Source organism: Acanthochromis polyacanthus, chromosome 1 (assembly GCF_021347895.1).
Source record: "Acanthochromis polyacanthus isolate Apoly-LR-REF ecotype Palm Island chromosome 1, KAUST_Apoly_ChrSc, whole genome shotgun sequence".
In the NCBI taxonomy this organism is placed as follows: Eukaryota; Metazoa; Chordata; class Actinopteri; family Pomacentridae; genus Acanthochromis; species Acanthochromis polyacanthus.
In genome coordinates, this window is record NC_067113.1 from 62,943,686 (window position 1) to 62,956,440 (window position 12,755).

Sequence of the window (12,755 nt, forward strand, 5' to 3'; positions counted from 1 at the left end):
GAGGCTCTGGAACATTTTACAGAGTCACAGAGTCTGTTTTTGGAGTGTCTTAAATGTGGCTTTGTTGCTTGCTGGCACACAACTGACAGCACCGCTACTTAAACATTTTTATAAACTTTGGAGAATTTGTGTTTACTTTGATCAGAGCGCCTGAACCTGAAAGTCCTGATTTTGCTTTTGGCAGTTATAAGATTTGTGTGTGTGTGTGTGTGTGTGTGTGTGTGTGTGTGTGTGTGTGTGTGTGTGTGTGTGTGTGTGTGTGTGTGTGTGTGTGTGTGTGTGTGTGTGTGTGTGTGTGTGTGTGTGTGTGTGTGTGTGTGTGTGTGTGTGTACTTGTTTCTGCTATACCGGTGGGGACTTTGACCTGACTATTTGCTATAAAGGTGGGGACTTGTCTTACGGTGGGGACCTAAAATGAGGTCCCCACGGGTGGCAACACCGTTTTCTTGGCCATATTGTTGTTAATAAAAAATGTGAAAGTGCAAAAACGTTTGTTTAGGGTTAGGCATTGATTTGGTGATGGTTAGGGTTAGGGTAAGGGTTAGGAGTTAGATATGAATGTGAGTCAATGGTAAGTCCCCACCGGTATAGAAAAACAAACGTGTGTGTGTGTGTGTGTGTGTGTGTGTGTGTGTGTGTGTGTGTGTGTGTGTGTGTGTGTGTGTGTATGTGTATGTGTGTTTTGTGCCCTGCAGGCGGTAAAGTTCGAGCCCTACCATGACAGCGCTCTGGTCAGGTTCCTGCTGAAGAGAGCTCTGAGGGTGAGCAGAAAAAGACATCTACGTGTTTGTTTTTACACCGTCTCACACAACATGTGTGTGTGTTCCTCTTTATTTTGTTGCCATTCAATTCATTTTCCACAATATACCAAAGACAAAAAGGTTTCAGTAGCAATTTTTCCACATTTAAATTACATTTCCTAATAAAAATAATAATCACATTTTTGTTTGTGTGCATCATATGTAACATTTTCTGTCTCGTTCTTGTGTTTTCCGTCCTCAGAGTAAGCGTATTGGTCATTTCCTCTTCTGGTTCCTGCGCAGTGAGATCGCCCAGTCCATGCACTACCAGCAGAGGTACGCCGTCCTGCTGGAGGCCTACCTCAGAGGCTGCGGTGAAAACATGCTGCAAGACTTCAGGAAACAGGTGACAGGCCTCATTTACAGCTCCGTACACCAAGATACACTACCAGTCAAAGGTTCTGAAACGCATTGTGTCTTCTTGTGTAGTGACGATGTGAAGATGGTGAAGAAATTCTCCATCGACACTGTCTTGTTTATATATAAAAGGTTTATTAAAACAAAGAAAGCAGCACAGACATCATGGCATGCCTGTGAGAGGATTCAAGGCCCGATAGAATCACTCTGCAGAACAACTGTTTCTCCTAGCTTATATAGGTGGGTTCTTCATGTCAAACCAAGCAGGTGATGGGATGTATGGTTACCGTTGCCTCGTTGTCTGGACAAGCTATAGCAATAAAGCAATAAAACAATAAACTCATTTTTAAGAGATCTGATCTCCCGCACCCCCCGCGACCCTAGTGAAGATAAAGTGGTGTATAGAGGATGGATGGATGGATGGACCTTTTCAATGATGTCAGGTCCGTGCAACCAAGTGTTAGCGAAAAAGTTGTTTTTAGATTACACCAAATGTAATCCCAGTTAGAAAGCTGCACTGGAAAAATGCCTCTCTCAAAACAAGAACAAAAAACTTATTTTAAGGAACTTTTACCTTGAAATAGTGAAAAAATCTGTCAATAGAACAAGTGAAAAATGTCTTGGTAAGATTTCTTAAAATAAGATGTGATATTTAGAGTATTGTGATCTTAAAATTAGCTGGGAAAACTTATTTTAAGCTTTATTTCATCAAGATTGTCAAGCTTAAGTGTCTTAAAATAAGCCAGACATGCTAAAAAGAAAACAGTTTTTCACTCAAAAACTGATTTTTGCTTTCATGTAACCTCCTAATTTGAGATGTTTTAACCCTCCTGTTGTCTTCATTTACGGGCAACAAAAACGCTGTTTCCTTGTCTGAAAAAAATCCAAAGATTTTAGCAAAAAAATTCCCCAAATTTCTGAAAATTTGCAAAACCATCTGGAAGAAAATTCCAATAATTCCTTAAAAGTTTCCCTTAAAAGTTTTATTTAACAAAATCCCCCAAATTTGGCAAGAAAATTCTTGTAAATATTTTCAAAAAATGAGTAAAAATCTTCCAAAAAATCCTAAAAATATCTAAACTGATTCCATATATATCAGTAAAACTTGTCATATTTTCTTTAAGAACATTCACATAGAAATCAACCAAAATCCAGCGAATTCCGCTGGATTTTGGTTGATTTGATTTGATAGATAACATTTTTAACATTTCTTTTTTTCTACCAAAAAAAATGTTCAGAGATTTCCCCAAAAATGTTGAAAATGTGGACATCAGAAGTTTAACTGTGAAAATATATATTTTTTCCACATTTTCAAACTTTAAAACGGGTTAATCTGACCCGTAGGACGACACAAGGGTTAAACTTATTTTGAGTTTTTTCGTAAACTTCAACTCAAGATAATTTCAAGATTGTTTGACTTAGCAAGATATTTAAGATGCATTGTCTTAAAACAAGTCCCTCCATCTTGCTGAAATGTCACTTGTTAAATGAATTTATCTTAAATCCAGTGGGATGAGACATTTTGACTAAAAAGAAGACAAACAGACTTGGTAAGATTTTGAGTTTTTGCAGTGGCTCTTCATCCATCTCCACACTCATCACCATGCTTGAACTACTCCTGAACTTGTTGTGATATTGTAAGATTCAAGATAATCCCCCCTACACAACTATGAAATATCTCTACTGCCTGCTTTTTATACATGGAATGTTAAAACAATCCATTATATGATTTTTTTTCCTAAATGAAAAGACTCATGTAAAAAATCTTAAAATCTTAAAATTTTTATCAAGCCAAATGATCACAGAGCTGGATAGCAGCGACTGTTCTGAAAAAAATCAACAGCATGTATGTCTGTGCTTTAAAATGACCGAGATAAGAGCTTAGAAGTGAAGGCAGTGAAATTACTCTGAGAACAGCCCAGGGCTCATAGGGTTAATCCTCTATTTTTATTTCCTCTGCTCCATCCTCTCAGCAGTGCTGACCGTTGGCACAGAGCTGAATAGAACCTTTTTTGACTATTATTCTGTGTGTGAATGTGTGCCTCCCGTTTCACCCTGTTTTACTTTCTTATTTTGCTTTTCTCTATTTTTATATGCTCTATGTAGGATGCTATGTACCAGCTTTTTTAGTGTGTACACTCCCTTCCAAAAGTATTGGAACAATGAGGCCAGTTCCTTTATTTTTGCTGCTGACTGAAAACATTTGGGTTTGACATCAAACGATGAGAATGAGACAAGAGATCAACATTTCAGCTTTTGTTTCCAGTTATTTACATCTGGAGCTCAAGCACAACTTAGAAGATAGCATTATTTGTAACCGAAGACTAAATTTATCGATGAGCAAAAGCATTGAAACAGATCGACTTAAAAGAGATTAAAGTGAATCAGACTGAATATTTAGTTATCGAGCTTGTGACCCATTAATTTCACCAAACATTTGCCTTCCTCTTTTGTGATGCTTTTCCAGGCTTTCACCTCATCCTCTTTCAGTTGTTTGTTTTGGGGGTTACTCACTTCAGTCTCCTCTTTAGCAGGTAAAATGCAGCTCGATAGGGTTAAAGTCTGGAGATTTGCCATTCTAAAACCTTCCACTTTTTGCCTTTGATGAACTCCTTGGTTGTTTAGGCAGTGTGTTTTGGGTCTTTATCTTGCTGCACGATGAAGGATCTCTCAATCAAATTGGTTGCTTCTTTCTTTAAATTGACAGATTCTGTAGATTTCTGAGTTCATTTTGTTGCTGCCATCATGTGTTCCATCATCATTAAAGATTAATGAGTCCGTCCCAGAAGATGTCATGCAAACCCAAGTCACGACACTTCACTGTGTTTCACAGATGAGCTTAAATGTTTGGGATCATGAGCAGATCCTTTCTTTCTCCAAACTTAAGCCTTTCCATCATTTTGATAAAGGTTCATCTTTGTCTCATCAGTCCATAAAAGACTTATTGAGGCTCATCTCTGTACTTTTTGGTAAATTCCACCCTGGTCTTCCTGTTCTTCTTGCTTTAATTTAATTTGTTTTTACTTAATAGGGACGATGCAATAAACATAGTTTCAATACAGTTCATGAATCCGATGTGTTGCATGTAAAGTTTTAGCTACAGCTAATTCTCAACTCCTGTCCCTAGTTGGACTTTTAAAACAACCAAAACCTGCAAGATCACAATCCTTTAAAAGTACAACATACAAAAAACCTAAACAAATTCAACTATAAGTTACAGAATTAAGTTAAAAATCCCCACAAATCTACAGTATAAAACAAAAGCAAGAAGGAAAAGAAGAAGTAAAATCTTACAAACCAATCCAAACTACAACGCTTTAAAAATGAGTACAGCTCTGGTTTGCTTAAAGCCATGCCTTAACTTTTTTGTGAAGGTTTTAATAGTTGTTATTGATTTTATTTCAGTTGGTAATATCTTCCAAAGTTTGCAACCTTTGATTGAAAAAGCAGACTGTCCAAAAGTGGTTCTGGTGCTTTCTTCTAAGTTGTGTATCAGATCTAGAAGTAAATATCTGGAAATAAAAGCTGAAATGTTGATCTCCTGTCTCATATTCAATGGTTGATGTCAAATGTTTTCAGTCTACAGCAAAAATAGAGGAGTTGGCCTCACTGTTCCAGTACCTTTGGAGGGAGGTGTATGTCTACACCTTCAGATAATTCAATTCAACTTTATTTATATAGCGTCAGTTACAGTTCAAATTTTCTCAAGATGCTTAAACTTACACACTGCATGGCACACTGGTACAAGATGTGAGGCAACAGCACTAGTCTTGTAGCAGTATTGGTGGGGAAGCAGCAGGGGGATTTCTGGGGTTTATGGTGTGTTTCATATCAGGAGTGTGTGGGTGTGTGGGTGTGTGGGTGATATTCTGGCAAATTAGAAGTAAGTTAAAAGAACTCTGAAATGAAGAACTGATACTGTGCAGGTGGAGATGACTGAGGCTCTGCAGAAAGTCACCTGTGAGATCAAGGCCATGTCTGATGACAAATATCACGTCACAGCACAAGGTGAGGAGGAAGCAAATGAAAATTCAACTTAAAATGAAGCACTGATACTAACCTATGCTACACAGTTTTATGTTCTTAGATCATCTGATGAGTTTTGGGATGGATGGATGGATGGATGGATGGATGGATGGATGGATGGATGGATGGATGGGTGGCTTTTGTGTCTTGTTTTTGCTGTTAAGTGTCTTGTTTTTGTCATTTGTGTCTGTTTTTGTCATTTTGTGTCGTTTTTGTCATTTTGTGTCTCATTTTTGCCATTTTGTGTCTTATTTTTGTCATTTTGTGTCTTGCTTTTGTCATTAAGTATCTATTTTTTGTCATTTTGTCTAACTTTTGTCATTTCATGTCTTGTTTTTTGTCATTTTGTGTCTTATTTTAGCCATTAAGCATCTTGTTTCTGCCTTTTTGTGTCTCGTTTTTGTCATTTTGTGTCTTGTTCTTATCATTAAGCGTCTTGTTTTTGTCATTTTGTGTCTCATTGTTGTCATTTTGTGTCTTGTTTTTGCCATTTTGTGTCTCGTTTTTGTCATTAAGCATCTTGTTTTTGTCATTTCATGTGAAGGTTTTGCTACTATGAGTCTCATGTTTGTCATTTTATGTCTCATTTTTGTCATTAAGCTTAATAAATAGATAGACTGATTGATTGATTGATTGATTGATTGATTGATTAAAACTTTATTGATCCCGCAGCGGGGAAGTTTTCGGTGTTACAGCAGCAAATTCAAAAAATAGTGCAAGAAAAGAAAAAGAACAGTCACAATGCACACAGCGCACAGATATAGTTATTTTCTCCTTCTGGAAGAAATATAAATGCTCGCAGGAAAATTTCTGTGAAATTGCACAGTGCTCTTATATATATTTTTATTGCACAGTTAGTGGGTGAGCTGAACAACTGGCAGCAGGCTTGATTGTACAGTCTGACTGAAATAGAGGCCAGATAAGAAGTTTGTAGTAGCAGTATGTGTGTTCAGTCTAATGTGGTTTATAGAGTAAAATGGTCAAACTAAACCTGTGTTTGTGTTGTGTGCTGGTCAGTGGTGTTTCAGTTGCGTCAGAAACTGGAAACTCTGCAAGCGTCAGGTCTGCCAGAGAGTTTTAGAGTCCCGTATGATCCAGGACTGAGAGCTGGAGTCCTGCTGGTGAGCAACACACACACACACACACACACACATGCACACACACTAGAGGAGAAGCGGTCTAGGTATGCTTTAAATAAATTACTGATGTCATTACTGATTTCTCATCAAAAACTTAATAATATTAAACTACACTTTGTATACACTGTTTCTATGCACTTTTATTAAAAATCTATGATGTCCTTTACTTAACATAAAATAAAACAGGAATAGAACCAGACTTGGCAAATCAAATGAGACTTCGTCCAAGGGACACTGATACAGGAAATTAAAACAGCAAAATGAATAAGAGCAATAAATATGAATAAAAAAGTATAAAAATAACATGTCACACAGTTCAAAAAGCTTTCGCAAAGAGATAAATTTGACTAAGATTTTTGAAAATATAGAGGCTTAGCAGAGAGTTTCATGGCGTGTATCAGCCGGAGATGATAGAAGGAGCCCTGGCTGATGCCCAAGTAAAGTTCTTAGCAGTGATCAAGCTGAGAATAAATAAAACGTCCACCACATGAAAACAAGAACACATTACCAGCATGTGACTGGATGTTTAAATGAATGCTGTTTGTGCTCGTAGATTGAGCAGTGCAAAGTGATGGCATCAAAGAAGAAGCCACTGTGGCTGCAGTTCAAAAGGGCCGACCCCACCACTTTGTCCAAAGACCCCATAGGCATCATCTTCAAGGACGGTGATGACCTCAGACAGGACATGCTCATCCTGCAGGTGAGGAGCAACAGCATGTCTGCGATTAGAGAGTTACGAAAGAAGACGTCTGTACAGATCCTTTTTCATCCTTTTAGATTCTGCTGATCATGGAGTCCATCTGGGAGACTGAATCCTTGGATCTCTGTCTGTTGCCGTACGGCTGCATCTCCACTGGCAACAGGATAGGTCAGTCACATACATTGGTACAGTTACTTATTGTTATTATATTATTATATATATATTATTATTATTGCTGCTGCTTTTACGTAAGTACAAGATCCAAGTGGTCCTCTGGCCAAGGTTGTTCTTTTTTTTTTCTTGGACAAGTTTGGCATTTTTTAAAGTGAAGATCTACCAACAGTCTTGTCATTTCTGTCATTCTTCCTCCTTTCCTCTGTCTTTACTGTTGCATTAATGCAGGTATGATTGAGATCGTTAAGGACGCCACCACCATTGCTAACATCCAGCAGAGTGTTGTCGGAAGCACCGGAGCGTTTAAAGATGAACTCCTCTGTCAGTGGCTACGGGACAAGTGTGTCAACGAGGAGAAGGTACGAATCACAACCGGCTTAGTCTCATCAGATTTTCGTCTTCTGACCTGATAAGTAAAAAAGTTATACAACCGTAAAAGTATTATATGAAAAAGACTCTCTGACCCATTCTCCAGTTCATTAATACATCTGATCACAAAAAACTGATCAATAGGGATGCTCAGTTTATTAGGCAGGATGGAAGTCAGCGATCTTATCTTTGAACCAACAGAAGGCCGTGAAGAGAAGCCTGAGTAATACCTGTGCAAAGAGCATTATAGAAGTCTATACAGGATAAATAAAGGCAGGAATGACCCTGTGTAGATGCTGAAAACATAGGAAGGATCTACTTCTTGAAGTTAACTTAAGGTGAAAGAAACTGGACAGAACCACCTCCTGGTCATCAAAATAAGGCAGACAGATTTCCAGCAGCTGCCTTAATGCGGAGTGACTGAACTCCCAGAATGCCGAGTGTCTGACTGACCGATCTGGGTGAGAATAAGGTGAAGGTGAGAGCCGGTTCCTCGAAGCTGATATTCATGTGTTGGTAGGAAGTGTTTTGGCTGTAGGGTTGTTGATGTTTAGCAAAAGCAAATCACATGCAACCAGAGAATAGGACTTGTGTCTGTGCTGCACAGCAACACAACCAACCTTAATAAAACACCACACACTCCAGAAGGATGTACAATAATAGCTTTATTAATCCCCAAAGGGAAATTCAATATGTCATATCATATATCATACCACAATAAACAAATAAATATATGCCTATCATATATCAAATGAATGCATCAAGAATGACTTTACTACTGTTACTCCAACTTGGATAACAACAGCGTTACACAGTGTGAAAGTGAAAGCAGCTTTTTTGGTTAAAAAGCTTTGATCGACTTTCATTTATATTTTGCTTCAATAAATTCTGTTGTGAGCTGCACAGTGGTTTGGTGGTTAGGACTGTTGCCTTATTTGACTCATCAATGTAATTTTTTGGGTCACAGCTGCTGCATGGTGGTGAGTAAATGGAGGCTAGAGGCTTCTCTGTGCACAGCCACCAGCTGCTATCTACTGTAGCCTGCTTGTGAAGTGTTTAGAGAACATCTGTGAACTTTAGTGTGTATTGATAAGCAGGTGATCAGCCAGTGACATTTCCATTTGGCTTCTTGGACATGAACTGGGCTGCACAGTGGATTGGCGGTTACCAACGTTGCCTTGCAGCTAGAAGATCTCCGGTTCTCGTCCCCGCCTTTCTGGGATCTTTCTGCATGTTCTGCATGAGTTTGCAAGTTCTCCATGTGGATGTGTGGGTTTTCTCCAGGTTCTCCATCTTCCTCTCACAGTCCATAAACATGCTGAGGTTAATTGATGATTCTAAATTGTCTGTAGATGTGAATGTGATTGTTTGTCTCTATATGTAGTAGGGCTGGGCGATTTGGTCTAAAAAAAAAAATCTCCAATTTTTTAAAGAAAAATTCGAGTTTCGATTCGATTTTCGATTTTTTCTTTCAATGCACTTAAAAATTACTGCAGACATCAGATATACTGTCAAAAGTAACTTTATTGCTGTAATTGTCCTCAGAATAAAAAAAAACGCATGTAAACAATTTAATGAACAAGTTAATGACGCAAGTTAATGAGGCTCTGTAATTCAACAATTTCCCCAGGAACTGAGAGCATCTTTTAATCCGTGGGCAATTATTTCACCGGTGTGGTAATCGGGGAAATATGCTGTCTGGAGGCAGATGCTGTGCATGGTCCAGCTGTCGTTGCGCTGTGAGACTCATGTACGGCTGCATTGTCCGGCCACCTCCTCCAGCTCGTTGCGGATCTTTTGCCGAGTGGTATTGTACAGGTGAGGCAGCGCCACATCGGCGAAATACTTGCGACTGGGTACAATGTACCTTGCATCTAACACTTTCAACAGCTGCAGTCAATTCCAGCCATTTTCAGTACAAAAAATCGCTAATATTCTTTTTGTAAATAAAAAAATATGACGAGAAATACAGGGAATATTGGACGCACATCGCGAGGTGCATTTCCTTGAAAACGACCGATTCGTGGATTATATAGACCCTTTAATGAACCACGTCACGAATGACGTCACAGCTTTAGCTGGAGGCAAAAGAGGAAGCCGCGGCCGTGACCGAAAGGCGAAAGACTGAGGGACTAGGCTCTATCAACTTTTCTAAAATGTCGTCCTGCTGTGTTTTTGGATGCCAGAATAGGAGGAATGACATTGGCGAACGCAAATTAAAGTTTTATAGGATTCCACCGAACACTCGTGCTCAGAGGGAACAAAGACAGTTGTGGTTAAATGCACTGAGGCGAAAAGACTGGACAGAGACGATCAGCTGCAGTCAATTCCAGCCATTTTCAGTACAAAAAATCGCTAATATTCTATTTGTAAATAAAAAATATTCAATTCAATTCAATTCAGCTTTATTCCAGACACTGGGTCCAAATACACACACCATAAGAACAAGGACACAACAAGACACAGAAAAAAATACAATCAAAAACAATAACCCGTTAAATATGACAAGAAATACAGGGAATATTGGACGTGCATCGCAAGGTGCATTTCCTTGAAAACGACCGATTCGTGGATTATATACCGACTTCAAGACATGTTTTGGACAAAATAGTTTACTGGCTTGTGTCGTCTGGATGTAAAAGGTTGGATTATGGCCGTTTTTTGTGGAATATTTTCATCTGTGTGTAATAATGAACCCGGAAATGTGAGTCGCGCTGTGTACGTTGAAGCCGTGTACAGAGAAAGGATGGATGGATATTCGTTGTTTGTCGGACAAATGTGTTTATATTACCCGCTGTGGTAATCACATCTGAAAGTGGTTTATACCGGCGGATTCATGAGAATCTAAGCTTTCCATCGACGTATAGTGTTTGTATAATCGCGTTTGGAGCTTTCGGACATTCTTGAAATTCCTATGCAAATTAGCAGGTGTACCGCTGGCGGTACACTGAAGTTTTAAACATACTTTGCAGCGAGGCTTTGTCTGTTGTTCGTCTGAAGCATCAAAACCGAACCAGTTCCAAATGATTGAGTTAGCTGTGCCTTTCTTTTGAATGAGTTCTCTGTTACATGCTGCCGCTGCCGCTGCCACGGGGAATGGGGCTGTGTCACACCGCGCTACGGAAGCCCACGAGGAATGGGCGGACGGAAAGCGAAAGATGCCAGAAAACTGTGGGGGAAAAACTCGAGTTTGCAAAATAAAAATCTTTTTTAGCAACAAATTCGATAAATCGATTAAATCGATTTTTTGCCCAGCCCTAATATGTACTCCTGTGATAGACTGTTACCTGTCCAGGTGTCCCCTGCCTTCACTCTAAGTCAGCTGGGACAGACTCCAGCCCTCCTGCTCCCCTAATGAGGATTAAGCGGTGTATAGATGATGGATGGATGGATAATCAATCTATGTCAAAAGTCTTTCTTTTGATATGATCACTGCAGTGCAAAAAATAGCAGCTAAACAACCCATCTATCTGATTTATTGGCTCTGCTGCATTCCAATGTCCTGCTCTTCACATTACTTTAGTCTTCAACCTGCATTTTTTCAGTCTGGATTTACAAAAGGAAAACCATAAAGCCACATGGACCAGCTTCAGTTGGCCTTTATTCATGTCAGCCAGCTGATTCATCCTAGCATGACGATTTCTTTGAAACACCTAAGTAGAGCTGCACTCACAGGAATGAGTTGGCCAAGAGAAAACTTCAAAGGTAACCATCTTTTTGCCAAACATGGAGTCTGAACAGGTTGCTAACCCTAACCCTAACGCGCCCCACGACCCTGATGAGGATCAAACGGTGTATAGATAATGGATGGATGGAGGCTGTATTGTAAAGGAGAGCTGCTGCGATTCTGATGCTAAGATTTATGTACTGGCAAGACTGTGGGACAACAAGAGAGCCAAAGCTGTGATCTGTTTAAATGTCAAAGTGAAATCAAATATTTTGTCTCTGAAGTCAGTTAATAATTGGGATTAAAAAGTCACCACGTCATTGTGGCCACAGGCTTGCAGCTCTACTGATCAATACAGAGGCTGTGCAGCAGATGCAGTGTGTGTTCCAGGCGTTATGTAATGAGTGTGTTGCTAGCTTTGCTTTCAGCTGCAGCTCTGTGTCACATTAGAGGAAACAGCAGCGTGACAGACAGGAAGGAAGCAAGCCACATGGTTTTTCCTGTCACCACTGAACTCACACACGCTACTTTTAGCTGGGACACCTGCATACACACTGTCTGAAGGGTTATTTTTAACTACTTTTCTGCATTGAGAATGTGCTTTTTTTAAAGTGTAGCTGCAACTTTTACACATTTGCACAGCACCACTGCACAGATCCTCCCAAACAATAAGGGTCCATTTCTCTCATTGCTAACGGTCATTTGAACTGAGTGACTTGAGCCTCCTAATCAAAATCTTCTCTTCTGCAGCCAATTAAGCACATTTCTGGGTTACAGTTCACTTATTTTTTATATGTGAGTTAATAATGGAATGAAAAATGAGCTAGAAAATGGTTTTACTGTAACGGTTCTCTGTGTGCAGTTCCAGCAGGCTGTGGAGAGGTTCCTGTTCTCCTGTGGTGGATACTGTGTGGCTACTTACGTCCTGGGTATTGGAGATCGCCACAATGACAACATCATGATCACTGAATCTGGTAATGTCACGTCTGTGCTTTCATCTCACTGTCAGTCAAACAAAAACACACGTCTAAAGTCATGCTGAGGAAATATTGCAGACTGTAAAGTTTGCAAAAGGAGCTTCGGGATTAAACTTATTTCTAACTATTAATAAATGTCATTATTTTGAAGGAAATACCCACTAATGTCCTTTGTGCTGCTGCAGGGAATCTCTTCCACATTGACTTTGGTCACATCCTGGGGAATTATAAGAGCTTCATGGGAATCAGTAAGGAGTGGGTTCCCTTCGTTCTCACACCAGACTTCCTGTATGTCATGGGAACGTCAGGAAAGAAAAGCAGCCCCCACTTCCAGAAGTTCCAGGTGCTTACAATATGTTTTTACATGTGACTTAATGCTGAAGGGGACTGAAGGGCTCATCAAGATACTCAGATATACTACCAGTTAAATGTTTGGACACAGCTTGTCATTCAATGCTTTTTATTTATTTCTACTATTTTCTACATTGTAGATTAATACTGAAGATTAGCACTTTTTTGTTTACAACATAATTCCATATCCATTCT

The 12,755-nt window shown here is 39.3% G+C and overlaps 1 protein-coding gene across 2 annotated transcripts in view; it reads left to right on the top strand.

Moving 5' to 3' along the window:
• pik3cg (phosphatidylinositol-4,5-bisphosphate 3-kinase, catalytic subunit gamma) overlaps window positions 1-12,755 on the top strand; it is a 36,037-nt gene that overhangs the window by 15,393 nt on the left and 7,889 nt on the right. For both annotated transcript variants that reach the window (XM_022214157.2, XM_051950772.1), the window contains exons 14-22: window positions 696-761; window positions 1,003-1,146; window positions 5,084-5,165; window positions 6,201-6,304; window positions 6,876-7,022; window positions 7,100-7,190; window positions 7,425-7,555; window positions 12,095-12,206; window positions 12,395-12,552. In XM_022214157.2, coding sequence (XP_022069849.1) covers window positions 696-761; window positions 1,003-1,146; window positions 5,084-5,165; window positions 6,201-6,304; window positions 6,876-7,022; window positions 7,100-7,190; window positions 7,425-7,555; window positions 12,095-12,206; window positions 12,395-12,552 — 1,035 coding nt within the window. The remainder of the gene's footprint in view (window positions 1-695; window positions 762-1,002; window positions 1,147-5,083; window positions 5,166-6,200; window positions 6,305-6,875; window positions 7,023-7,099; window positions 7,191-7,424; window positions 7,556-12,094; window positions 12,207-12,394; window positions 12,553-12,755) is intronic.